Below are 25,011 nucleotides of genomic sequence, written 5' to 3' on the forward strand. Positions count from 1 at the left end.
GTTGGACGAAATGACGTCGGACGAAAAGACATAGCACCCTTACTTGCCATCTTGCTCGCCTCACATGTGCGGCCCGTGAGCGCTGCCGTCTTCCCCGCCTCAGGATCCCTGCTCGTCAGACAACTCATCGGACCGCACAACCTCGGGACTGTGTCGACGACAGTGAAGATCGACGAGCACAAGGTTTCCTGCCTTCAGGACTCCGGGAGCACTGAGAGGTTCATCCACCCCGATACGGTAAGGTGCTGCTCCCTCACTGTCCACCCCACCAACCAGAGAATCTCCCTGGCCTCGGGATCCCACTGCATGGCGATCTGGGTACTGCACTGCCACCCTCACCATCTTTAAGGTCGACCCACCTTCCCTGTTTGTGAACCTCACCCCGGATTGCAAACCTGTCGCCACCAGGAGCAGACAGCACAGTGCCCATGACAGGACCTTCATCAGGTCTGAGGTTCAGCGGCTACTGTGGGAAGGTATTATCAAGGCCAGCAACAGCCCCTGGAGAGTCCAAGTGGTAGTGGTAAAAACTGGGGAGAAAAACAGGATGGGCGTTGACTGCAGTCAGACCATCAATCGGTACACGCAGCTCGACGCGTACCCCCTCCCCCGCTGATATGGTCTGTCAGATTTCACAGTACCGGGTCTTCTCGACAGTAGACGTGAAACCTGCCTACCACCAGCTCTTTATTTGCAAGGCGGACTGCCAGTACACCGCATTTGAAGCCATTTACCATTTCCTTAGGGTTCCCTTCGGCGTCACTAACGGGGTCTTGGTCTTCCAATGGGAGATGGACCGAATGGTTGACCGATACGGACTGTGGGCCACTTTCCCACACCTGGACAATGTCACCATCTGCGGCCACGACCAGCAGGACCACGACACTAACCTTTCCAAATTCCTCCACGCCGCCAAACTCCTTAACCTAACCTACAACAAGGAGAACATGTGTTCAGCATGGACTGATTAGCCATCCTCGGCTATGTGGTCCAGAAAGGAATTCTAGGGCCCGACCCCGATCGCATGCGCCCCCTCATGGAACTCCCCCTCCCCCACTGCCCCAAGGCCCTCAAACGATGCCTGGGGTTCTTCTTGTACTGCGCCCAGTGGGTCCCAAACTATGCGGACAAGGCCCGCCCACTCATTCACTCCACCGCTTTCCCACTGACGGCTGAGGTTCACTAGGCCTTCAACCGTATCAAGGTCGACATTGCCATGGCCACGATGCAAGCGGTCGGCGAGACGTTACCATTCCAAGTCGAGAGCGATGCATCAGACGTCGTTCTGGCCGCCATCATCAACCAGGCATGCAGGACCGCGGCATACCTCCGAAATTCGACACTCCTCCGTCGAAAAGGAGGCCCAGGCCATCATAGAAGCTGTGCGACATTGGAGGCATTACCTGGCCGGCAGGAGATTCACTCCTGCGGGGCAAGATCAAAAATGCTAAAATCTGGAGGTGGAGGATCCAGCTCTCCACCTACAATTACGAGGTTTTGTATCGCCCCGGTAAGCTCAACGAGCCCCCCGATGCCCTATCCCGAGGCACATGTTCCAGCGCACAAGAGGACCGACTTCGCACCCTGCACGACGATCTCAGGGGCCACCCGTTTTTATCACTTCATAAAGGCCTGCAACCTGCCCTACTCCACCGAGGAAGTCAGGGCTATCACCAGAATCTGCCAGGTCTGGGCGGAGTGTAAACCGCACTTCTACCGGCCAGACCGTGCAAGCCTGGTAAAGGCCTCCCGCCCCTTTGAACGCCTCAGCGTGGACTTCAAAGGGCCCCTCCCTCCACCGACCACATGTATTTTCTCAATGTGGTCGACGAGTACTCGAGATTCCCCTTCGCCATCCCATGCCCCGACATGACGTCTACCACCATCATCAAAGCCCTCAACACCACCTTCGCTCTGTTCGGCTTCCCCACCTATGTCCACAGCGACCGGGGACTCTCATTTATGAGCCATGAGCTGCGCCAGTACCTGCTCAACAGGGGCATTGCCTCAAGCAGGACAACCAGCTACAACCCCCGGGGAAATGGGCAGGTGGAGCGGGAGAATGGGAAGGTCTAGAAGGCCGTCCACTTGGCCCTATGGTCCAGAAATCTCCCGGCCTCTCGCTGGCAGGAGGTCTTCCTTGACGCCCTTCACTCCATTCGGTCGCTCCTGTGCACCGCGATTAACACAACCCCCATGAATGTCTCTTTGCCTTCCCCATGAAGTCCACCTCCGGGGTTTCGTTCCCAACATGGCTGGCAGCTCCAGGACCCGTTCTGCTCCGTAAGCACGTGCGGCTACACGAGGCAGACTCGTTGGTTGAGAGGGTAAAGCTACTCCACACGAACCCGTAGTAAACCTACGTAGCGTACCCCGACGGCCGGCAAGACACAGTCTCCCTCAGGGACCTGGCACCAGCTGGGCCCCGCACACCCCGCCCCCCCCCCCCCCTCTGCCCTGGCACCATCCCTCCCTTCTCCCGACGCACCCTGCCATAGCCCTCGCTCCAGGATGATCCATCCTCCCTTTGGTCCCACCCGTGGATGAAGATAAGGTCGACACGCTCCCGGAGTCACTGACGACCGAACCAACGCCGGCATCAACACTACACCTGCGGCCCTCGCAACGGCAGATAAAGGTGCCCGACCGTCTAAATTTGTAGACTCTTTCTAAATTTTTACAGCAACCTGTATGTAAATAGTTTCCACCACCCCGCTGGACTCTTTTTTAACAGGGGGTGAATGTGGTAGTCACCACTGTTGTATTATGTACTGCATACGAGGGTAGTACGGTAAGGCCCCTGTACTACAGGTACGGGGGTAGATCCCTGCCTGCTGGCTCCGCCCAGTAGGCGGAGTATAAATGTGTGGGCTCTCCGAGCTGCAGCCATTTCGGCAGCAGCTGCGGGAGGCTCCACATCTCTGTGTAATAAAGTCTCGATTACTCTCTACTCTCGTCTCGTCGTAATTGATAGTGCATCTCCCAGGTCCCCAGAATATTATCTTGGGTCTCTGCATTACTAGTCCAGTGACAGTACCACTATGCCACCGCCTCCCTGTGCATTTCTATCATGATTTATTAATTCTCCCTCCCGAAAAGGCGTCGGAATGTTGTGACTTGGGGATTTTCACAGTAACGTCATTGCAGTGGTAATGTAAGCCTACTTGTCACAATAAATATTATTATTATCATTTTTATTCTCAGCCAGCCTCCGAATGGCCGAATTCCCTATCAACGGGTTCCTCGTGTGGTCTCATCCATCGGGAACTCCGTTTGGCGGCTGCAGATTCAGTCCAGTGCCGCCACAGTCAGGGGAGGGCCGATCCGCGGGCAGGCGGGGACATGATTCAGGGCTGGGGGCACTGTGGGGTGTGTGGTCCGGGGCACGCGAGCCGTCCAAAGGGGGGGCACTTTTTGTGGGCTGGCTATTTCGTGTGCATTCGCGGCCACAGACCCTGCAATTCTCCGGGCGTATTCTCAATTAGAACCGGGTGCTCTACGCTGCCGGCTTGCTAGCCCTCAGCAAAATGGGGAATCGGTGGCTGTTTTGCGCCATTTTCTCTGGCGTAAAACCTCACCGTTCCCACACCAGCATGGGAGCATAGCCCCAGAATCGGAGAATCCAGCCCTCTGTTTTCCTGGTGTAGGTAAATTGCAACCAGTTTACAATCCCCCTGGGGTCGCAAACCGGCAAGCAATTCAGTGTTCCTTGCCATGCAAATTTGGCGTGGAATATGAGGGATTCTTGAAGGAATCCCGCTAAAAGGCCACCGTTATGAGTGGGTCGCCCGATAGCGAGGTCCTGCGGCTGGCCACCCTCCCACCTGCACCGTGAATCAGCCCCGAACCTCCCTCCTGCACTGCACAGCAGCCCCAAGATTGCCTGGGTGAACCCACCTACCACTAAGTATGGGAGTGACCCGCGACACCTCTCCCCAGACCCCTGTAGTAGGGATAACCCCCGGGATCCCTTTAGTAGGGAGATCCCCCACATTCCAAGCACGAAGTGCATTTCAATCACTCAAGCGTGTGATTGCACTGCACTTATCTCTCTTTGATGTGGTCAATGTTTACAAACCTTGGGGTTTCACCACTTAAGCATGAAGGGAGATGAATGAATCAAAGCTGCAGGTGGGATTTGCAAGCTGTCGGTCACAGACCACTGCAGGAAAGCTATGAATGGCTTACAGCTAATGGTTCTGTGGGAACCAGAGGTATGTCACAGCTGCTCTTCTCCTAGGAATGGATATATGGAGATTCAAGGAATGTGTTTCAGCTGTCATTCTTCTCACTGCCCCTGTCTGGACTTATCTCTAGTTTCCAGACAGGGGGCTCTTTTCTGGGGAAGCGGGGGGTGGTCAGTGGGGGAGGGGGGTCTTTTTGAATGGTCCCTTTAAGCAGGGAGTTCCTGTGGAGGGTCTCCCTAATCCAGTGGTCACTGTGGGGGGTCCCTTTGGTCAAGGGGCACTGGGGGGTCCCCTATTACAAGGGTCCCTGGCGGAAGTTATTGGGAGGAGGGTCTGGTAAGGGGGAGGTGTGGCTCGGTTCGGCTCAGATGGTCTCTACCATTGTGGCCCTGGCACTCAACACCAATAACCTCCAATCTCCAGACTCAATTCTGCAACTGATCCGCTTCATTCTGGATCATAATGTCTTCACCTTCAACAACAAGTTCTTCATCCAGACACACGGAACAGCCATGGGGACCGAATTTGCACCTCAATATGCCAACATCTTCATGCACAAGTTTGAACAAGACCTCCTTACCACACAGGACCTTGAACCGATGTTATATCGATGACAATTTTTCCTTTGGACCCACGGCGAAGAACCACTGAAACGACTACACAATGACATCAATAAGTTCCACCCCACCGTCAGACTCACCATGGACTACTCTCCAAAATCAGTTGCATTCTTGGACACACTCGTCTCCATCAAGGACAGTCACCTCAGCACTTCGCTTTACCACAAGCCCACGGATAACCTCACGATGCTCCACTTCTCCAGCTTCCACCCTAAACACATTAAAGAAGTCATCCCCTATGAACAAGCCCTCCATATACACAGGATCTGCTCAGACGAGGAGGAGCGTAACAGACATCTACAGACAGTGAAAGATGCCCTTGTACGAATTGGATATGGTGCTCGACTCATCGATCGACATTTCCAATCCGCCACAGCAAAAAACTGCACTGACCTCCTCAGAAGACAAACACGGGACACAACCGACCGAGTACCCTTCGTCATCCAGTACTTTCCCGGAGCGGAGAAACTACGACATCTTCTTCGCAGCCTTCAACATGTCATCGATGAAGACGAATATCTTGCCAAGGTCATCCCCACATACTTGCTTTGAACTACCACGCAACCTCAAACAAACCATTGTTAGCAGCAAACTACCCAGCCTTCAGAACAGCGACCACAACACCACACAACCCTGCCATGGCAATCTCTGCAAGATGTGCCAGATCATCAACATTGGTACCACTATTACACGTGAGAACACCACCCACCAGGTACGTGGTACAAACTCGTGCAACTTGTCTACCTCATACACTGCAGGAAAGAATGTCCCGAAGCGTGGTACATTGGTAAGACTATGCAGACGCTGCAACAACGGACATCGCACGATAATCGCCAGGCAGGAATGTTCCCTTCCAGTCGGGGAACACTTCAGCAGTCAAGGGCATTCAGCCTCAGATCTTCGGTCAAGCGTTCTCCAAGGCAGCCTTCAGGAGGTGCGACAACACAGAATCACCGAGCAGAAAATTACAGCCAAGTTCCGCACACATGAGTACGGCCTCAACCGGGCCCTTGGAATCATGTTGCATTATATTCACCCCCCACCACCTGACCTGGGTTTGCGAAATTCTACCAACTGTCCTGGCTTGAGACAATTCACACCTCTTGAACCTGTGATTATCCCTCTCCCTAGTTGCTCTGTTTGGACCTGTAAAGACTTAATTACCTGCAAAGACTCGCATTCAAAGTATCGTCTTGCATCTTTGATTTTGTCTTTATATATGTTTCTGGAACCTACCTCTTCATTCACCTGAGGAAGGAGCAGTGCTCCAAAAGGTAGCGATTCAAAACAAACCTGTTGGACTTTAAGCTGGTGTTGTAAGACTTCTTACTGTGCTCACCCCAGTCCAACACTGGCATCTCCACATCATATTAATCCAGAGACCCAGGGAAATGTTCTGTGGATATGGATTCAAATCCCACCACGGCGATCGGTGGAATTTAAATTCAATGAAACATCTGGAATTAAGTCAAATGATGACCATGAAACGATTGTTGATTATCATAAAAACACATCTGGTTCACTCATGTCCTTTAGGGAAGGAAATGTGCCATCCTTGCCTGGTCTGGCCGACATGCGACTCCAGACCCACAATAATGTGGTTGATTCTTAAATGCCCTCTTAAGCGCAATTAGGAATGGGCACTAAAGGCTGGCCCAGCCAGTGACACCCAAACCCCATGAAAGAATGAAACAAAATCTGTCCTTAGCATTATGTGATATTCTTACGTGAAAGTGCCAGGGACCTGCGTTTGAATTTGGTCTAGCGTGACCGTGTGGAGTCTGCACATTCTCCTGTCTCTGTGTGAGTATCCTTTGGGCTCCAGTTTCCTCCCAATGTCGAAAGATGTGCAGGTTAGATGGATTTGCCATGCTAAATTGCCTGTTAGTGTCAAAGGTGTGTAGGTTAGGTTATGGGGTAACCTGGATAGGGTGGAGGAGGACAGGGGTATAGGCCTAAGTACAATGATCTTTCAAAGGGTCGGTGCAGACTCTATAGGCTGAACGGCCTCCTTCTGCACTGTAGGGATTCTATGTAACTTTATCACATACAGGGGTTTACACAATTTATTTATCCTTGCATCTTGATCTTACCTAGTGTCAACCTATTAATTACTCATGTCGCCCTCCTGGACCTTGTAACTGGATAGAGGATGGTTGTAATTTAATATTTCTTAGCCATTTTATTTCACCAGATAATACTGAAACAGTTGCACCAGTATTAAGCCTGAATTCTGTGAGGTGACCGTGAACATCTAATTTAATGCTCCAATAATTATTTCCTGTTTTGTTAACTTCTCCTAAGGTAATTTGTTTTTTTTTCTGCAGCTATTCTATTTATTGGATATACCTTGGTTTGGTTGTTATCATTTTGTTCCTCTGAGCTACAGAACTTTGAATCAGCAGACTATTTTAAAATATCCCAACTTCCCACAGTAGCACTTAGCTCCCCTGCTGGACATTCTTCTCACTTGTGTAGAGATTTCCTGCCACACTGACAGCATCTCAAGATGGTGATTGGTCCACTTTTTCCCAATTTATCAGGATTTTGCGTCACTGCACTTTATTTTTTTCTGATATGTTAAGTGATTTAATTTATGTCTTTTCAAAGGACAACACTTTCCCCACAGACAACCGTCAATTTTGCTTCCGAAGCCCATCCTGTCACTTGTACTTGTACTGCTTTTGTGAGAGTTAAATCTTTCTCCAATTTCAAAAGATCTGGGGGTCGGAGAATGGCCCAGGGCCGGCGTCAATCCCGCCCCCGCTGTGTCCCGAATTCTCCGCCCCCCGAGATTCGGTGGGGGTGGGAATTGCGCCGCGCCGGTCGGCGGGCCCCCCGTGGTGATTCTCTGGCCCGCGATGGGCCGACGTCCCGCCGCTGACAGGCCTTTCCTGCCGACGTAGTTTAAACCACCTCTGGTGCCCGCGGGATTGACGGCGCGGGCGGGCTCCGGTGGCCTGGGGGAGGGGGGGGGGGGGCAAGGCAATCTGACCCCGGGGTGTTCCCCCACGGTGGCCTCGCCCGCGATCGGGCCTTCACCATGGTGGGGGCGGAGGAGACCATCTCCCCTGCGCATGCGCCAGTATGACATCAGCAGCTGCTGATGCACCGGCGCATGCGCGGACTTCCAACGGCCGGCGAAGGCCTTTCGGCCCCGGCTGGCGGAGCGCCAAAGGCCGTTCGCGTTGGCCGGCGGAACGGGAGCCACTCCGGCGTGGGCCTAGCCCCTCAATGTGAGGGCTTAGCCCTAAAAGTGCGGAGAATTCCGCACCTTTGGGGAGGCCCGACGCCGGAGTGGTTCACGCCACTCCGTCCAGCCGCGACCCCCCGCCCCACCAGGTAGGGGAAAATCCCAGCCCCGAAAGGGTTTCATCTAAGATCCCAACTACTATACAATCATTAATTCATCTCTGAAAATCCTAAAGCTGTAATTCTCCATGGGTTTGGACAGGCCATTTATTAATGAGTCCATGAGTTCACCCAATTGTTTCCTCCTCTCTTTTAATTTCCATTTACTCAATGGGCCATGTTTTTGATGTATGAATCAAATGCCTGGAAGATTTCATCATATGAGCTCAAAGCATCACCGATGCTCTGTTTTACCATAACATCATTTGCTACGGGTCCCTACTGCATAGCGTGAAGTCCTGACCTGATCCTTCTTATGCAAACCTGAAACTGTTCTCTATATGAAGAGTCTCTTTTATTCAAAGTCCTAGTTTTAAGTCTACTGTGAGCCTTCTGCTCTTTGGAATGGTTTTTGGAGTGTCAATGTCATCTTCATGTTTAACTTAAGCTCCAGATCTGCTGCTCCTTCAGTAGCTTGACCTGTAGATTGTGATCTGTACCCACTGCTCTTTGAATTCTGGGTCTGCATTGTTTCTTGCATTCACAGCATCAATGATCCCCTATTCTTCAGTGAGTCTTCAATCTTTATTCTTCATGTTCCTTTTCCAAGGATTTCTAGGTCTTTCAGGTCTGCAGTCTTCTCCTGTAGTTTTTCTGGGTCATGAGGCTCTGTGGTGCCACCATGTTTCAACTTGAGTTCAGTATCAAGATTTTTTTTGAAGGTTTGCCTGTTACCCTAACAATGTTGCCATAGATTGTTATTCATCAAAACCAGTCTTGTTTCTTTACAAATCTGTGCACATCTCAGTGTTCTACACAAGGTTGTACTGCTTACCACAATATCCCAATCTCTTAGTTTTGTGACATTCTTTACTCTTTCTTTATTTCATTCTTTACTTGCCATCTCTCCCATGTTTTTATCTCACTTATAAGGTGGGATGTTCCGTTCCCGCCCACCACGGGACTGGAAGTTCCTGTCTGAAGTCAACGGACCTTCTGCTGATCCGTCAAAGTTTCAATCCCACCCGCTACAATTCCTGTGGCAGGCTTGACATGAAAATCCTGCCTATATACATCCTTCCACAGATATAAGAGTACATTTGGTAAGGCCCTGCATGCTATTGCCTCACACAGAGCCATTGCATTTTGAAAACTATTGAGCCGCATAGTCATGATGCTAGACACGTGTCATTGTGTATAAGAATTAAAACAGTGCGATTTAAGTCTCCAGAATACTGGAGTATTTTCCCAGAGAGGTTAAGGGTTAAACTTTCAGGCTTCAATCTGCAACCACAGTCTGCTTTATCAATGAAAATGAGTTCATGTGCTCAAAATAAACTCTGCATCTCACTGGGATGACTGACTGACCAGACGACTGATGTGTTCTCAAGCCAGCTGCCTAAATTCATTGAGGGAGAAAGTCCATCCTCGAGTCTCCATCGAAACTGGGGAATGGACACTGACGACTGGTCAACTGCAGGAGATGGCTGTCCTTACCAGAAGGAAAGTCACCTCGCTTTGTAAGTGTGCTACATTTAAATAGTTGTTTAAAAATAATTCATTTTTTGGGGGTAGGTTCACATTCCTGTTGATGGACATTGACACAGTTAGTAGGGCAAAAGGGAGCGTGTGACGTTAGATACCCAGACCCCAACATTCCCAATACCACAGCACCCCACTCTCTCTTTTATGCTTGGCCTGGTAATAGGTAAGCTGAAGCACCCCTTATTTTGCCTGATAAAATCTCCAATGCTAGGCCAGAACCTGGTATCTGAGTTGTGGTTTAATTTACTGCCCCTTTAGTGCAATCCCTCTGAAGCTACGGTAGGAATGTACCTGAAGGGTCTTAGATGACATTACTGAGCTGGAGACTTGGGCTATGGACATCCTGATTTTTCTGTCCATTAATAGAAAAAACTTGAGGGGAACTACATTTAAAGTATTTCATGTTTTGGCAGGTGCCATTGTATTTCAGTAGCTTATTTCAGTAACTATCTAAAATAGTTTGCCAGGCAGGGATTAGAGGTCAAATCAACAAGGGCTTCCAGAAGCATGGCTGAGCACTGGGTGAAAAGATCAAAGGTACTGAAGAGACAAATTTAGTTTACCAGCTGTCCTTTTCTTATGTTTATAACGTTCTTATGACTTATCTAAATGCATTATATAAACATTGAGTATATTTAACTGAATTACTATTCCCACATAATCCCAAATATTATTAGGTTATTTTGACAGTGGCTCATTATTTTCAATTTGAGCTTCCTTTCTTTGTGTTTTAAAAATGCTGGTCTGTAAGTACCCACGGGGAGGTGTTTTTTTTGTAAAATTCTCTTTAATGTTGTCCAGCTGTCTCTATTCCAACCCTACCCCTGTCCCTGCCACACCCTCCCCACCACCCCCTCAAAAAGCAAAACTGTATGTGTGGCTCTGTGACGTAACGGTTACCGCGTTGGACTTTGACTGACTGTCATGATGAGACTAAAGCAAAACTGTGTAGGGTTGCTGAATGGAATTTCACAAAAACTGACTGCATTAATGAAGTGCAAAATACATAATAAAATCTGAGATGCTCCGATAAGGAACAAAGTTGTGCTTTGTTATATTTAGGATTATAAAATATTCCCCTTCAAGACATGTTGTTGGGGTAATACAGAGGGTGCTCTACCTGTGGTCAGTTGCTTTTCATTGCATATTCTTGGAGTTTTGATGAAAGAATGCATTCAAGGTTACCTAGTTTTTCAATGGAAAATTCACCAGAATATTCTAGGTCTGTCCACAGAAGACAATTAGTAAGTACATATACTGTCACTAAGACAGGGAAATTATTTTAAACGGCATACAAAACAAATTCTGAATTACATATTCCTACATTGCAGCCTTGCATTACACAACCTTTTATGTGTCATGATTGATGGATTTGAAGCTTGTTTTCTTTGACTTGGTGACTGCAAACACAGGATTCTCTGTGTAGCTTTGATATGGGAACATTTTTGTATTACAGTTAAATCTTTGTGTTTGGCTTGTGCAGAAAGCTTTCATTACAGTATTTCACAAATCTGCTTGCATCAAACAAAAAAAAATGGCAATTTACCTGCTTGAGATTTGTACGTTGGTCATTCATCCAAAAAGCTGCTTGATGATTTCATTCAGAAATGTCTTTCTCTGCCATTCAGTAACATAAATTCATTCAGCTCTGCATGTATTTTAATCTAAACCAGGACAGCCAATTGACCTGCACTCGACAGATAAAGCAGACAAACTACACTTGCTGCAAGAGGAAGATTGCTTTCCCTTCCCCCACTCCCAATGATCAGATTTCCATGACAGTGTGATTCATGCTGCAAGAATAAAAGAGACATTCGGCTGCTCGGGATCACTTTGAGATTCACTAATTTTCCCCATCATCCATTCCACACAACAATCAGGAAAATATAAGGCAATCCCCCATCGAGCCAAAGGTCATTGACTCCTAGCTTGTTCACTTCCACTCATCAGATGGACTTGTGAATAATATATACTCAATCTGACCTCTGCGGACAGAATATATAACACTTCTGTGTCTGCTGGGAAGGAAACCATTAAGGCCTACAGGCAAAAAATGTACTTCTCCAATTCAGTCGTTTTCCTCCCGAATGTCACTTATTTGGGGTGACTAGTAGCAATTATGCTTCTCAATTCTGATGTATATCATCTGTAAAAATTAACAGAACGATAGCTTGTATTTCGTATTATCTGCAATTTGAGGGTCAACTCCTTGAGAAGCATCTGAACAACTTTGGCCTTGAGCACTGACCTAGTGAAATGGATGGAGCATAAAATCACAGTAACAGCTGAAGGTTTAAGGGATTCAACGGCAAGTGGTCACGTAGGGATGCACAAATTCTGAACACCTTCGGAAAGAATCAAACATGTTTGGATTGGTTTAGCCTTTGACACGACTGAATGGGGGGAGGAAAGGGAAGAAATGTCTGTTTGTGAAAAAAGAGGTGAAAGAGGAAATCTAACAAGATGATATGAAATGCTGTATGCAGTTATGTACCAAAAATGGTGCAGGACCTGACCCCTTTTTCATAGCTGGCAAAGCGCAGAAGCTCCTGTACTACCTTGTCACGTTTGGTAGTCTAGGGCTGCAAAAGTACAGTTGATGACATTGGTCAGCAATTTCCACAGGGTCCTCCTAATTGTCCATTACAATTACAGTGAAAGGTTCCAACACCAGAGAAACTACATAACTATCCATTTACAAGTTTTTCAGGCTTTCCACCAACCTTGTGCTTAAAGTTATGGCAGGAAATCGGAAATTCCCACAGAAATTCTACATAAAAAGGCAGGTGTGACCTCCATGGCTCAGGTGCCTGATAATATCCCTGGCATTTGCTCCTCCATCTTGATCCACTATAAATGTATACAAACATGTAAATTAGTCCCCACCATTAACATTATTTTGACCCCAAGTTGCAGCTAACGTCCATGATACGTTGCAGCTGAGTTCCTGTATAAATTAGTACTGGAAGAACTTCTCCTGTGCCCTCTTTCTACCTGTGTCCTTGTGCTGAAGACCCATCAAGGATTCCTTTACAGTCAGATCAACAGAACATAATGGGGTACATTTCTGGGACAGAAAATATTAGCTTGACAGTTAGGTCATGCTAACCATTGATCAACCTGGTATGGTATCTTCCATCCAATTGCATTCCAAGTAAAGGACTGCTTCTGAAGCAGCATTCAAAATTGGATACTTCACATATCTTCTTGTGTCAAAGCTCTCCCTTGAGAGTAACACACTCAAATCTCTCTGTCTCTAGATATGGGGGTGAGGGCACTCACACAGGGGCGGAAAACTACTAACATATCCTGGCCAGTCTGGTCTCCCTCCGTTTGATCCTCTCCCCCCCCCCTCCCCCCCCCAGGGATGAGATGAAAGCTTCCAATCAAGCATCCCATTTGTTCTAATGAGGGTAGACTGAAAACTCAAACAGCAGAACAATTACCACAACGGTCCAAGTGATGGAGAGAAAACAAAAGGAACAGAAGTGATCACAAATGGTTCAATTAATCTTCTTACTATGCAGTTTAAGGAACATCCACCCACAGCTAATCACTCAGTAACCCTGGGTGTACATTCTGAACAAACATGATTTTGAACTGGTGCAGTGCAGGTGGACTGGTTAAGAATAGCAGTCCATGAAGTGTCTGTCTGTTTCAGGAAACAGCTTCCTGATCCTCCAAATGTCCTCAGTCTGACTGGAAATGCATGTCAGACATAAACAGGGAATGGTCCTGTAGTGCTGAGCTTACGGAACTAGTATTCCAAAGACCTGGACTAATAAGGCGCAGGTTTAAATCCCACAGTGATTCAGGTTTGCAAAAATGCAAGCGAATGAATCTGGAATAAAAAGTTAGTATCAGTAATAGGATACCAGAAAATGAGACATCAATGTAGTGTGGCTACAACATTAGATAACATGTATTCAAAACAAAAATTCTGGGAAAACTCAGCAGGTCAGGCAACATTTGTGGAGAGAAACAGAGTTAACATTTCGGGTTGAGTGACCTTTAATCAGTTCTGAAAAAGGTCAGTAGATCTGAAACGTAATTAACTGTGTTTCTGTCAAGCAGCACGGTGGCGCAGTGGTTAGCAGTGCTGCCTCACGGCGCCGAGGTCCTAGGTTCCATTCCTGCTCTAGGTTACTGTCCGTGTGGAGTTTGCACATTCTCCTCATGTTTGTGTGGGTTTCGCCCCCACAACACAAAGATGTGCAGGTTAGGTGGATTGGCTACACTAAATTGCCCCTTCATTGGAAAGAATGAAGTGGGAACTATAAATTTATTTTTTTTAAACTCTGCTTCTGTCCACAGAAACTGAGGAGGATTCTCCGTTTGGGGTATGTTCCCCAGCCGGATCTGAATTGCACCAGTTTTATGATCCGCTTGAGGTTGTAAAGCAAGGGTTAATTCAGTTTCCCGCGCAATGCAAATTTATATGAGACATTGCCCGGGGAATCCGCTATCTTGAGATTGCGGGCCAATAGCGGAATCCTATGGCCGGACACCCCTCTCCCTGCACCACAAGTTGGCCCTGACCCACCCCACCCCCCATACCGCACATATTAGCCGTGGCCTCCTCCCAGCACCTCAATTTGGCCAGGACCTCTCCCCGTGCCATATGACGGCTCCAACCCCCTACGTACCGCAAATGTGCCCCAACACTCTCCTCCCCGCACCCTCCCTGCACCTCTCTCCCCCCCCCCCCCCCCCCCCCCCCCCCCCCCCCCCCCCCCCCCGCCGCCCCCGATAAAAGAGCACTGTCTGGAAGCTGGAGAGCAGTCCAGACTGGGACTGTGGGAAGCATTATGGCTGCATTACTGACCTTGCAGTGTCCATTCTTCAAAGGATAACTGCTGTGCCTGCTTCTGGTTCCTACAGAACTGTCTTCAATTCATTTGAGTAGTGGTCTGTGACATGACCACTCGGAAAAACCAATACCTCCGGAAGTCCATGTGTTGCAAACGAGGTCCTGAGCTTTTCAATTGTCGATGCTGTGCTTGCCGCGTTTACCCGGTGGACGTCCAACCATTTGGAGTGGGCGTCCACTATCACCAAAAACATTGAGCCCATGAAAGGGTCGGCATGGTCAATATGCAGGCGGATCCATGGTCTGCCTGGCCATTCCCATGGGTGCAATGGCGCCGCTGGTGGCACTCTTTACCCCTGTTGGCACTCCTGGCACCGACGTACCAAGGCTGCTATGTCTGTGTCCAAACCTGGCCACCAAACGTAGCTTCGAGCTAGCATCTTCATTTTAGACACCCCTGGGTGTCCGTGATGCAACTCGGTTAAGGTTGCCTGACGGCCCTGAGCTGGGACTATTACCCGGGCTCTCCATAATAGGATACCGTCTTCTACGGCTATTTGGTCCCTTCTGCTCCAGTATGGGTGCATCTGGGGCTCCACTGGTCTTTCCAGTTCCCCTGTTAGCAGTAAATGCTTCATCTTGGCTAAAACTGGGTCTTTTTGCGTCCACAACCAAATATGTTGTGCGTCTACTGGTAGGGTGTCCAAAAAATTTAGAGTCATTACTGTCTCCTCTACTTTTGGTATTTGCGATGGAGTGTCCGGGAGGGGAAGTCTGCTCAAAGCATCTGCATTTGCTACTCGCGTTCCCGGTCTGTGCTCCAGAACGTATCTATACGCCCGCCGCCAGTAGCATTGGATTCTAGCTGATGCAATCGGGGGTATTGACTTGTCTTCTTTTAATAACCCTAATAACGGCTTATGGTCCGTCACTATGGTGAATTTCCGCCCGTACAGATACTGGTGACATTTTTTTACTGTGAATATCGCCGCCAGTCTTTCCTTCTCGATTTGGGCGTACTTCCTCTCAGCCATCGCCAATGTCCTCGAAGCATAGGCTATTGGCCGTTCTTCCCCATTCCTTCCTCTATGGGCTAAGACGGCTCCTACCCCGTAAGGAGATGCGTCACAAGTGACCACCAACTCCTTCCTTGGGTCATAATGCTCTAGGACATTTTCGGATGACAGCTGTTCCTTAATGTCCCTAAATGCTCGGTTTTGGCGGGCGGACCATTTCCATGCTTGCCCCTTTTTTAGTAGCTGGTGGAGAGGTTCTAGGATGGACACCCTATTTTCAATAAATTTTCCATAATAGGTTACCAACCCTAGAAATGATTGTAACTCCTGGACCGTGGTGGGAGCTGGGGCTTCTTTTATTGCCCTTACTCTGTCTTATAATGGATGTAAGCCTGAATTGTCTACTTTATATCCCAGGTACATCACTTGTGGGGCCAGAAAAATACATTTTTCCCTTTTTAGCCGTACGCCTGCCTTTCGTCCGTCAGTATATCATTTGCCCGGAAGAAGTAACGCATTCTCTCCACATACTGGGACCAGTCCTCAATAGCCGGGTCGAATGCCTCTAACCTCCCAAAAAACGGCATTTTTAAAATGGCAAGGCTTACCGTCCGAGTGCGGCAGCTGGTCTCCGCAAAATTCTTAGTTTACCTCGTCGCCACTGTAGTAATCCACGGGAGACAGGAGTTCCGTCACCACACCAATATTTATTTACAATAACGATATTACAGGAGCAGCTACAAGCAGTGCTGCTAGCAGTCCAGTCAACTTAAGACTGGCTCACAAAGCCTACACAGATGCTTATATGGCCCCCTCAATGAGCTATCATTGAGGGAGCTCATACTCCAATTAGCCAACCAATAAAGCCAACTGGAGTTCATTAGTTACAAATGGATTATTATGACCCATTTGCATCTATTTGCATGGTCCCGCTGGCGTGCGGTGTGGAACTCGTTCACGCTGTCAGATGACCCATTGATTTTCAATTCAACAATTCACACTGATTATAATATTGTGGCAGAGCACATGAACTTCACAGAATTGGATTTCAAGACAATGAATATCAATGCAGCCTCCTCTAGTTTCCTTTGTTCAACGGAAAAAGAAGAGCTCCTTAATCTGTTGCATACAGCATATGGAATGAGTTAAAATACTTGCTATTAAAAGTGCATTAAGATAACTTAATAATTGACTTAATAATAGATAACTTAATAATTGGAGCATGGCAGTCAGGTCGGCACCTGCCGCCAATCCCGATTTTGCCCCAAGGTCCATTCTCCATCCCATGGGGAACACATTCGGGCATCCAGGAGATGGAGAATCCCGCAAATTGCCTTTGTTGCCGAGTATTTCCAGCACTTCTTCTTCGTTTATTTCAGGTTTCCAGCATCCGCAGCATTTTGCTTTTGTGACATATATTGAAAACACTGGACACAGCATGCCATAGACAGTGCTAGGCGATTCCTCAATTGATTAAAATCATAGAATCCCTGCAGTTCAGAAGAAGGCCATTTAGCCCGTCGAGTCTCCACCGACCCTCGGAAAGAGCACCCTACCTAGGCCCACTTTCCAGCCATTTCCCCATACCCATGGACACTAAGGGGCAATTTTTTTTAGAATGGCCAATCCACCTAACCTGCACATCTTTGGACTGTGGCAGGAAACCGGGCACCTAAAACGCATGCAGACAGGAGGAGAACATGCAAACTCCATACAGACAGTCACCCAAGGCCAGAACTGAACCCGGCTTATTGGTGCTGTTAGGCAGCAGTGCTAACCACTGTGCCACCGTACCGCCCCTTAAATCAAAGCTCTGCAATCATGCCCCATCCAGTCATGAATGGTGGTGGACAATTAAATTCCATGAGCATCCCCATCTACAAGGTGGTGGAGTCCATCAGCTAAGTGCAAAATGATAAGATTCAAGCTTTTGCGATCACCTTCAGCCAGAATTGTCGAGTAGATGGCTACCTACGAAGACCCCACCATTCCAGGTGCCAGTCTTCAACATTTCGTTGTTTGCAAAGGATTTAATTTCCTTCACAATTTTTTATACAATGAAGTTATCTGTGCCCGCATGGAGTCAGATGTGGACAGTATGAGGTTCAATGAAGAACAAAAATAGAATGGTGAAAACGAATGGATCCTCCATGATGGGAGGAGGTTTGTGTTGAGCACAAGTCTCAGAGAATGCTGTTTCTATGCTGCAAATATCATGTAACATAAAGGCTTCGGCTGATAAATGGCAAATAACATGCCGCACAAGTGGCAGGTAATGACTATCTTCAAAAATAAAGGGCGCAATTCTCCGCACTCACGACGGTGCGGAGAATAGCGGGGGTCGTAAAATTTTACGGCCACGCTAGTCCGACGCCCCCCCCCTATTCTCCCCCCCCCCCCCCCACGCCCGACTCCCGATACGAATCGCTGCCGCCGTTTTTTACGGCCAGCAGCGATTCTCAGCTGGCCGATGGGCCGAGTTCCAAGACCTTTACGGCTGTTTTTACGAACGGCAAACACACCTGGTCTGGCCGTTCGTAAAAACGGCCGTAAAGTGCCGATTTTTAAAACCATGGCACCGATTGGCACGGCAGTACCACGGCCGTGCCAAGGGTGCCATGGGCCCGCGATCGGTGCCCACCGATCGCGGGCAGCGGGTCCGATACCCGCGCACTCTTTGTCCTTCCGCTGAGGGGCATCCCGGCCCGCGCATGATGACGTCATCCGCGTATGCGCGGGTTGGAGTCTTCCAATCCGCGCATGCGCGGCTGACGTCATATGACGCGTCAGCCGGCGCAAACTCTGGCAAGCGGGCTTAACGACATTCGTTAAGCCCGCGATGCCGGAGTTTACGGCGGCGTCATGCTAGCCCCGACCGGGGACCAGAATCGGTTCCCGGTCGGGGAGGGGGGGGGGGGGGGGGGCTGGCATCAAACCCGCCCGGATTTGACGCCAGCCTTACGATTTCTCCCTGTGTGGGAGAATCGCGCCCAAAGTCTAATTACCTTCTTTTTAAAAAATCTTTATTGTCACAAGTAGGCTTACGTTAGCACTGCAATGAAGTTACTGTGAAAAGGCCCCAGTCGCCACACTCGGGCGCCGGTCCAGGGTCACAGTGGGAGAATTCAGAATGTCCAAATTACCTAATAGCACGGCCTTCAGGACTTGTGGGAAGGAAACCGGAGCACACGGAGGAAACCCACGCAGACATGGGGAGAACGTGCTGACTGCGCGCAGACAGTGACCCAGTGGCGAATCGAACCTGGGACCCTATGAAGCCATCGTGCTAACCTTTATGCTACTGTGCTGTCCTGTTGACACTGAAAGGTATTAACATAATTGAATCATACATCATCAAGCTCCTGTGGGTCATGTTGTGGGAAGAAACTGGATCACCTGGAGGAAACCCACCCAGACATGGGGAGAACATGTAGATTCCACACAGACAGTGCCCCCACCCTTCACTGTGCTACCATGCCGTACCCACTGTGCTATTGTGCCGTACCCACTGTGCTACCGTGCCACCCCCACTGTGTTACCGAGCCCCCCCCCCCCCCCCCCCCCCCACTGTGCTACCGTGCCCCTTCAGTCCGGCATAATATTATCGTGTACGGAGCATAATACTCTATACATAATACACTATACATAATCGTGTACTCTGCATAATACTCTCTGCCTGTCTGGATGAGTGCACAAAAACAACACTCAAGAATCTCAATGCCATCTATGACAAGGCAGTCTGTTTCATTGACACTTTATCCACGACCATAAACATTCACCCCCTCCCTCACTAGTGCACAGTGGCAGCAGTATGTATCATTAGGTTCACTGCAGCAACTCACCAAGGCTCCTCTAACATCACATTCCAAACCCATAACCTCTGCCACCTAGGAAAACAAAGGCATGGGAACATCACCACTTCCAGGTTCTTCTCCAAGTCACATGCCATCCTGAGTTGGAAATATGATGCCATTCATTCGTCCTGTTGAAATACGTGCTTGTTAGGTAATTTGGACATTCTGAATTCTCCCTCTATGTACCCAAACAGGCACCGGAATGTGGCGACTAGGGGCTTTTCACAGTAACTTCTAGGGGTTTTTCACAATAACTTCATTGCAGTGTTAATAAAAGCCTACTTGTGACAATAAAGATGATTATTATTAAGATGCTTTTTTTAAACAAAGGATAGAACATTACCAACTTTCCTACTTGGTTAGACCCATCAACTGCCACACACAAAATGTGAACAGGCCCCTAAACACTCACACATTTGATCAAAATGAGGAGTACATGTTTCCAGCAGGTGTGAATCATCTAAATAATAAGCATTGTGCATTTAATAATCTAATCTGGTCATGCTGCCATGTTCATTTCAATCTCCAGCTGTGATCAGGGGATGCTGACAATTTACATATTTTGTTGTGAATTCTGCTGCACATTATCGTTGGGAAGATCATGCTTATCTATATTGTTTGTCTAGTAATGCCTCAAATTCAAACTTAGGGGAGGAGAGACGACATGACTTCTCGAAATTGTGTTGGTTTCCATTTCTAAGAGAAAAAATTGAAAAATAGAAATGAATGAACTCTCCATGGTGAACTTGAAGTCTGGTATCTCAGCCAAGCATGTTTTTAATGGTCTAGGTAATATTAATGAATTACCAGGCAGTCTGGCTTTCACAAACCTGCAGAGATAAACCATTCACTGGAACTGGAAAACTTCCAATTAGTGCAATAATTTGGCAGTCAATATTGCATTGGATTTGTTTAATGTCACGTGTACCTAGGTACAGTGAAAAGTATTTTTCTGCAAGCAGCTCCAACAGATCATTAAGTACATGAAAATAAAATAAAACCAAAATACATAACAGGGCAACACAAGGTCAACAATGTAAATACATAGACACTGGCAGCGGGAGAGGCATGCATGAGTGTCGTATTAATGAGGTCAGTCCATAAGAGGGTCGTTTAGGAGTTTGGTAACAGTGGGAAAGAAGCTGTTTTTGAATCTGTTCATGCATGTTCTCGGACTTTTGTATCTCCTGCCCGATGGAAGAAGTTGGAAGAGTGAGTAAGACGGGTGGGAGGGGGTCTTTGATTATGCTGCCCGCTTTTCCCAGGCAGCGGGAGATATAGATGGAGTCAATGGATGGGAGGCAGGGTCGTGTGATGGACTGGGCTGTGTTCACGTCTCTCTGAAGTTTCTTGTGGTCTTGGGCGAGCAGTTGCCATACCAGGCTGTGATGCAGCCAGATAGGATGCTTTCTATGGTGCATCTGTACAAGTTGGTAAGAGTTAGTGTGGACATGCTGAATTTCCTTAGTTTCCTGAGGAAATATAGGCACTGTTGTGCTTTCTTGGTGGTAGCGTCGACATGGGTGGACAGTTTTTTGGTGATGTACATTCCTCGGAATTTTAAGCTGTTAACCATCTCCACCTTGGCTCTGTTGATGCAGGCAAAGGTGTGTACAGTACTTTGCTTCCTGAAGTCAATGACTAGCTCTTTAGTTTTGCTGGCATTGAGGGATAGATTGCTGTTGTTGCATCATTCCACTAGGTTCTCCATCTCCCTCCTATTTCTCCCTCCTAGGTTCTCTGTCTCCAATATCCTAATAAAAAGTAGGATGATTTTCACAGCAGAAAATTTACACATGTCCTGATCTTGAAGGTTACCTACTCAGCTTTAGCTGATTAAATTTTAGTATACATGCGATCCATAAAAACCTTGATTCTTGCCAATTTATTCTGAATTTATTTAAATAAGAGAAGCTGAGTGTGTCCCTTTGGGAAGAGAGTGTGCATTCCATATTAAATAAGAAACATATTCAGTTATATGAAATTCTCAGTGGTTTGACGTGACAACTCAAGTACAGTGATGCAATCCTGAAAGATTATTAGTTCGGCTGGCAGGTGAATTTTGCTGCAAATGCTGATGAAATCTGTGGTAGCAGTTCATTAAATATTATCTGATAGGCAGGTGACACTGTGATGAATGTAGGAATTTCAGATATATTGTATCATAAGTATTTGGTGAAGTAAGGCTTAACTGCCTGGGTTAGAGTGTGTTTGACTGCTGAAGTCATGTTTTTAAATTATCTTGGTTTGAAAGACAACAAAGCTTGGGCTGATGCAATTTTCTATTCATGAAGAGGATTAGTGAGATGATGTAATTGCTGGGTGGAGCGAAGGCGTTTTAAGAAAGCAATTTCAGTTCAGTTCTGTTCTGGATTTAAAAAGAGATTAACATTATTTAAAGTGATCTGAGGACAAAGGCGGGGGGGTGGGGGAGTTGCCATCAGAACACAGTGCTGGCAGGGTAATCCACACCTTGATGGCATACTTGATTCTTCCATTAAACTCCTGGAATGTTGGGGCATGATTCATTTTGCTAATCTTTCGTGCTTCCCATTCCACACACCTGCCTTCTTTTTAGCTTCTCGAAAACAATTGTAAATACATTTTATTTCTTTGGTTTCACTCATTATTCTCATTTTTTCTCTCTCCCGTGAATCCTTTCAGCCCTTCTGTAACTATTCTGTACCTCGGTACGTAACAGGTCATTCTATTTATTTTCCTTTGGGGATAGTTGTTGTCAATCTCCACCACCCTCTCTTTTTCCATTCCTAAATGCATAGAATCGTAGGCTTTACAGTGCAGAAGGGGGCCATTCAGCCCATCGAGTCTGCACCAGCCCTTGGAAAGAGCACCCGATTTAAGGCCATGCCCCCACCCTATCCCCGTAACCCAGCCACCCCACCTAATCTTTTGGACACTAAGGGCAATTTGACATGGCCAATCCACCTAACCTGCACATCTTTGGACTGTGGGAGGAAACCGAAGCACTCAGAGGAAACCCATGCAGACATGGCAACAAAGTGCAAACTCCACACAGTCACCGAGGCCCGGAGCTGCAAGGCAACAGAGCTAACTACTGTGCCACTGTACTGCGCCATCTGTAATAAGTTTCAGTTCTAAGGAAGAACTTATACCTGAAACATTAACTAACTTGAGTAATGTGGCACTGATAGTGATTTGCTTCCTCACTTTCGGTTTTTGTTTCAGGTTTTCAGCATCTGCGCTCTTCTTCTTTTTATCCAGAACATAGTTGCCTTGGACAGCTATTAAAATACATTCAACCAAACTAGGCGAGTATAAAAATAAAGTACTGCAGATGTTGGAATTCTGAAATAAAAACATGAGAACATAAAAAATAGGAGCAGGAGTAACCCATTCAGTCCTTCAAGCCCACTCCCCATTCAATGAGATCATGGCTGATCTTCTACTTCAATACCTGTATCTCTGCATCTCTTGGTGTTTTTAATATGTAGAAATAGTTATGTAAATATTGATAACAAAAAATATATAATAATAATAATAATAATAAGGGGCTGGTTTAGCTCACTTGGCTAAATCACTGGCTTTTAAAGCAGACCAAGCAGGCCAGTAGGACAGTTCGTTTCCCGTACCAGCCTCCCCGGACAGGCGCCGAAATGTGGCGACTAGGAGCTTTTCACAGTAACTTCATTGAAGCCTACTCGTGACAATAAGCGATTTTCATTTTTCATTTCATGTAGATATCCAATGACTGAGCCTCGATGGTCCTCTGGAGCAGAGAATTTTACCAGCCTCTGAATGAAGATACTCCTCCTCATCTCAGTCCAAAAGCAAAGCCGAGTAGAATCTCCGGTAGAATCACACCCATCCCCGATCAACTCAGTGAATTCTATGCTCGGTGTGAGCACGAAACAATCAAACCATTGTCAACTGTCCCAGCAGCCTTGTACACACCCATACCTACCGTCAGAGCTTCCAAAATCTGATCGACCTTAAGAACATAGAACAGTACAGCACAGAACAGGCCCTTCGGCCCTCGATGTTATGCCAAGCATTGTCCGAAACCAAGATCAAGCTATCCCACTCCCTGCCATTCTGGTGTGCTTCATGTGCCTATCCAATAACCGCTTGAAAGTTCCTAAAGTGTCCGACTCCACTATCACAGCAGGCAGTCCATTCCACACCCTAACCACTGTGGTAGTCACCACTGCTGTATATATTGTATATAGAGGATGTCGATGTAGGTCCTTTATGGTAAGGCCCCTGTACTACAGGTACAGGGGTAGTTCCCTGCCTGCTGGCTCTGCTCAGTAGGCGGAGTATAAATATGTGTGCTCCCCATACAGCAGTCATTTCGCCAGCTGCTGTAGGAGGCCACACATCTTAGTTTAATAAAGCCTCGATTGCATCCAGCTCTCGTCTTTGTGTAATTGATCGTGCATCAACCACTCTGAGTAAAGAACCTACCTCGGACGTCCCTCCTATATCTTCCACCCTGAATCTTATAGTTATGCCCCCTTGTAACAGCTACATCCACCCGAGGAAATAGTCTCTAAACATCCACTCTATCTATCCCCCTCATCATCTTATAAACCTCTATTAAGTTGCATCTCATCCTCCTCTGCTCCAAAGAGAAAAGCCCTAGCTCCCTCAACTTTTCTCATAAGATCTATCCTGCAAACCAGGCAGCATCCTGGTAAATCTCCTTTGCACCCTTTCCAATGCTTCCACATCCTTCCTATAATGAGGTGACCAGATCTGCACACAATACTCCAAATGTGGTCTCACCAGGGTCATGTATAGTTGCAGCATAACCCCGCGGCTCTTAAACTCAAGCTCCCTGTTAATAAACGCTAACACACTATAGGCCTTCTTCACGGCTCTATCCACTTGAGTGGCTACCTTCAAAGATCTGTGGACATGAACCCCAAGATCTCTCTGCTCCTCCACATTCCTCAGAACCCTGCCGTTGCCCCTGTTATCCGCATTCAACTTTTTTCTACCAAAATGAATCACCTTGCACTTATCAGGGTTAAATTCCATCTGCCATTTTTCGGCCCAGCGCTGCATCCTATCAATGTCTCTTTGCTGCCTACAACAGCCCTCCACCTCATCCACTACTCCATCAATCTTAGTGTCATCAGCAAATTTACTGACCCGCCCTTCAGTCCCCTCCTCCAAGTCATTGATAAAAATCCAAGTAGCAGAGGACCCAGCACTGATCCCTGTGGTACACCACTGGTAACTGGTCTCCAGTCTGAAAATGTTCCATCCACGACCACCCTCTGTCTTCTATGTGATAGCCAGTTACTTATCCAATTGGCCAAATTTCCCTCTATCCCACACCTCCTTACTTTCTTCATAAGCCAACCATGGGGAACCTTATCAAACGCCTTACTAAAATCCATGTAAACGACATCAACTGCTCTACCTTCATCTACACACTTAGTTACTTCCTCAAAGAATTCAATCAAATTTGTGAGGCAAGACTGACCACGAATTTGTGTTGACTATCCCAGATTAAGCTGAATCTTTCCAAATGGTCATAAATCCTATCCTTCAGGACCTTTTCCGTTAACTTACCGACCACTGAAGTAAGACTAACCGGCCTATAATTACCAGGGTCATTCCTATTCCATTTCTTGAACA

General features: G+C 47.4%; 1 protein-coding gene across 3 annotated transcripts in view; it reads right to left on the minus strand.

The window, feature by feature from the left end:
• The window catches only part of pde4d (phosphodiesterase 4D, cAMP-specific), a 1,491,178-nt gene that overhangs the window by 1,355,533 nt on the left and 110,634 nt on the right, over positions 1 to 25,011 (minus strand). Inside the window, exon 1 of one of the 3 annotated variants that reach the window (XM_038790969.1) lies at positions 11,250 to 11,294. The exons of the other annotated variants lie outside the window; for them this stretch is intronic. Within the exon in view, the coding sequence (XP_038646897.1) occupies positions 11,250 to 11,279 (30 nt within the window). The 5' untranslated portion in view covers positions 11,280 to 11,294. Of the gene's footprint in view, positions 1 to 11,249; positions 11,295 to 25,011 lie in introns of those variants that run through there. 3 annotated transcript variants of the gene reach the window in all.

Source organism: Scyliorhinus canicula, chromosome 3, assembly GCF_902713615.1.
Source record: "Scyliorhinus canicula chromosome 3, sScyCan1.1, whole genome shotgun sequence".
Lineage (NCBI taxonomy): Eukaryota > Metazoa > Chordata > Chondrichthyes > Carcharhiniformes > Scyliorhinidae > Scyliorhinus > Scyliorhinus canicula.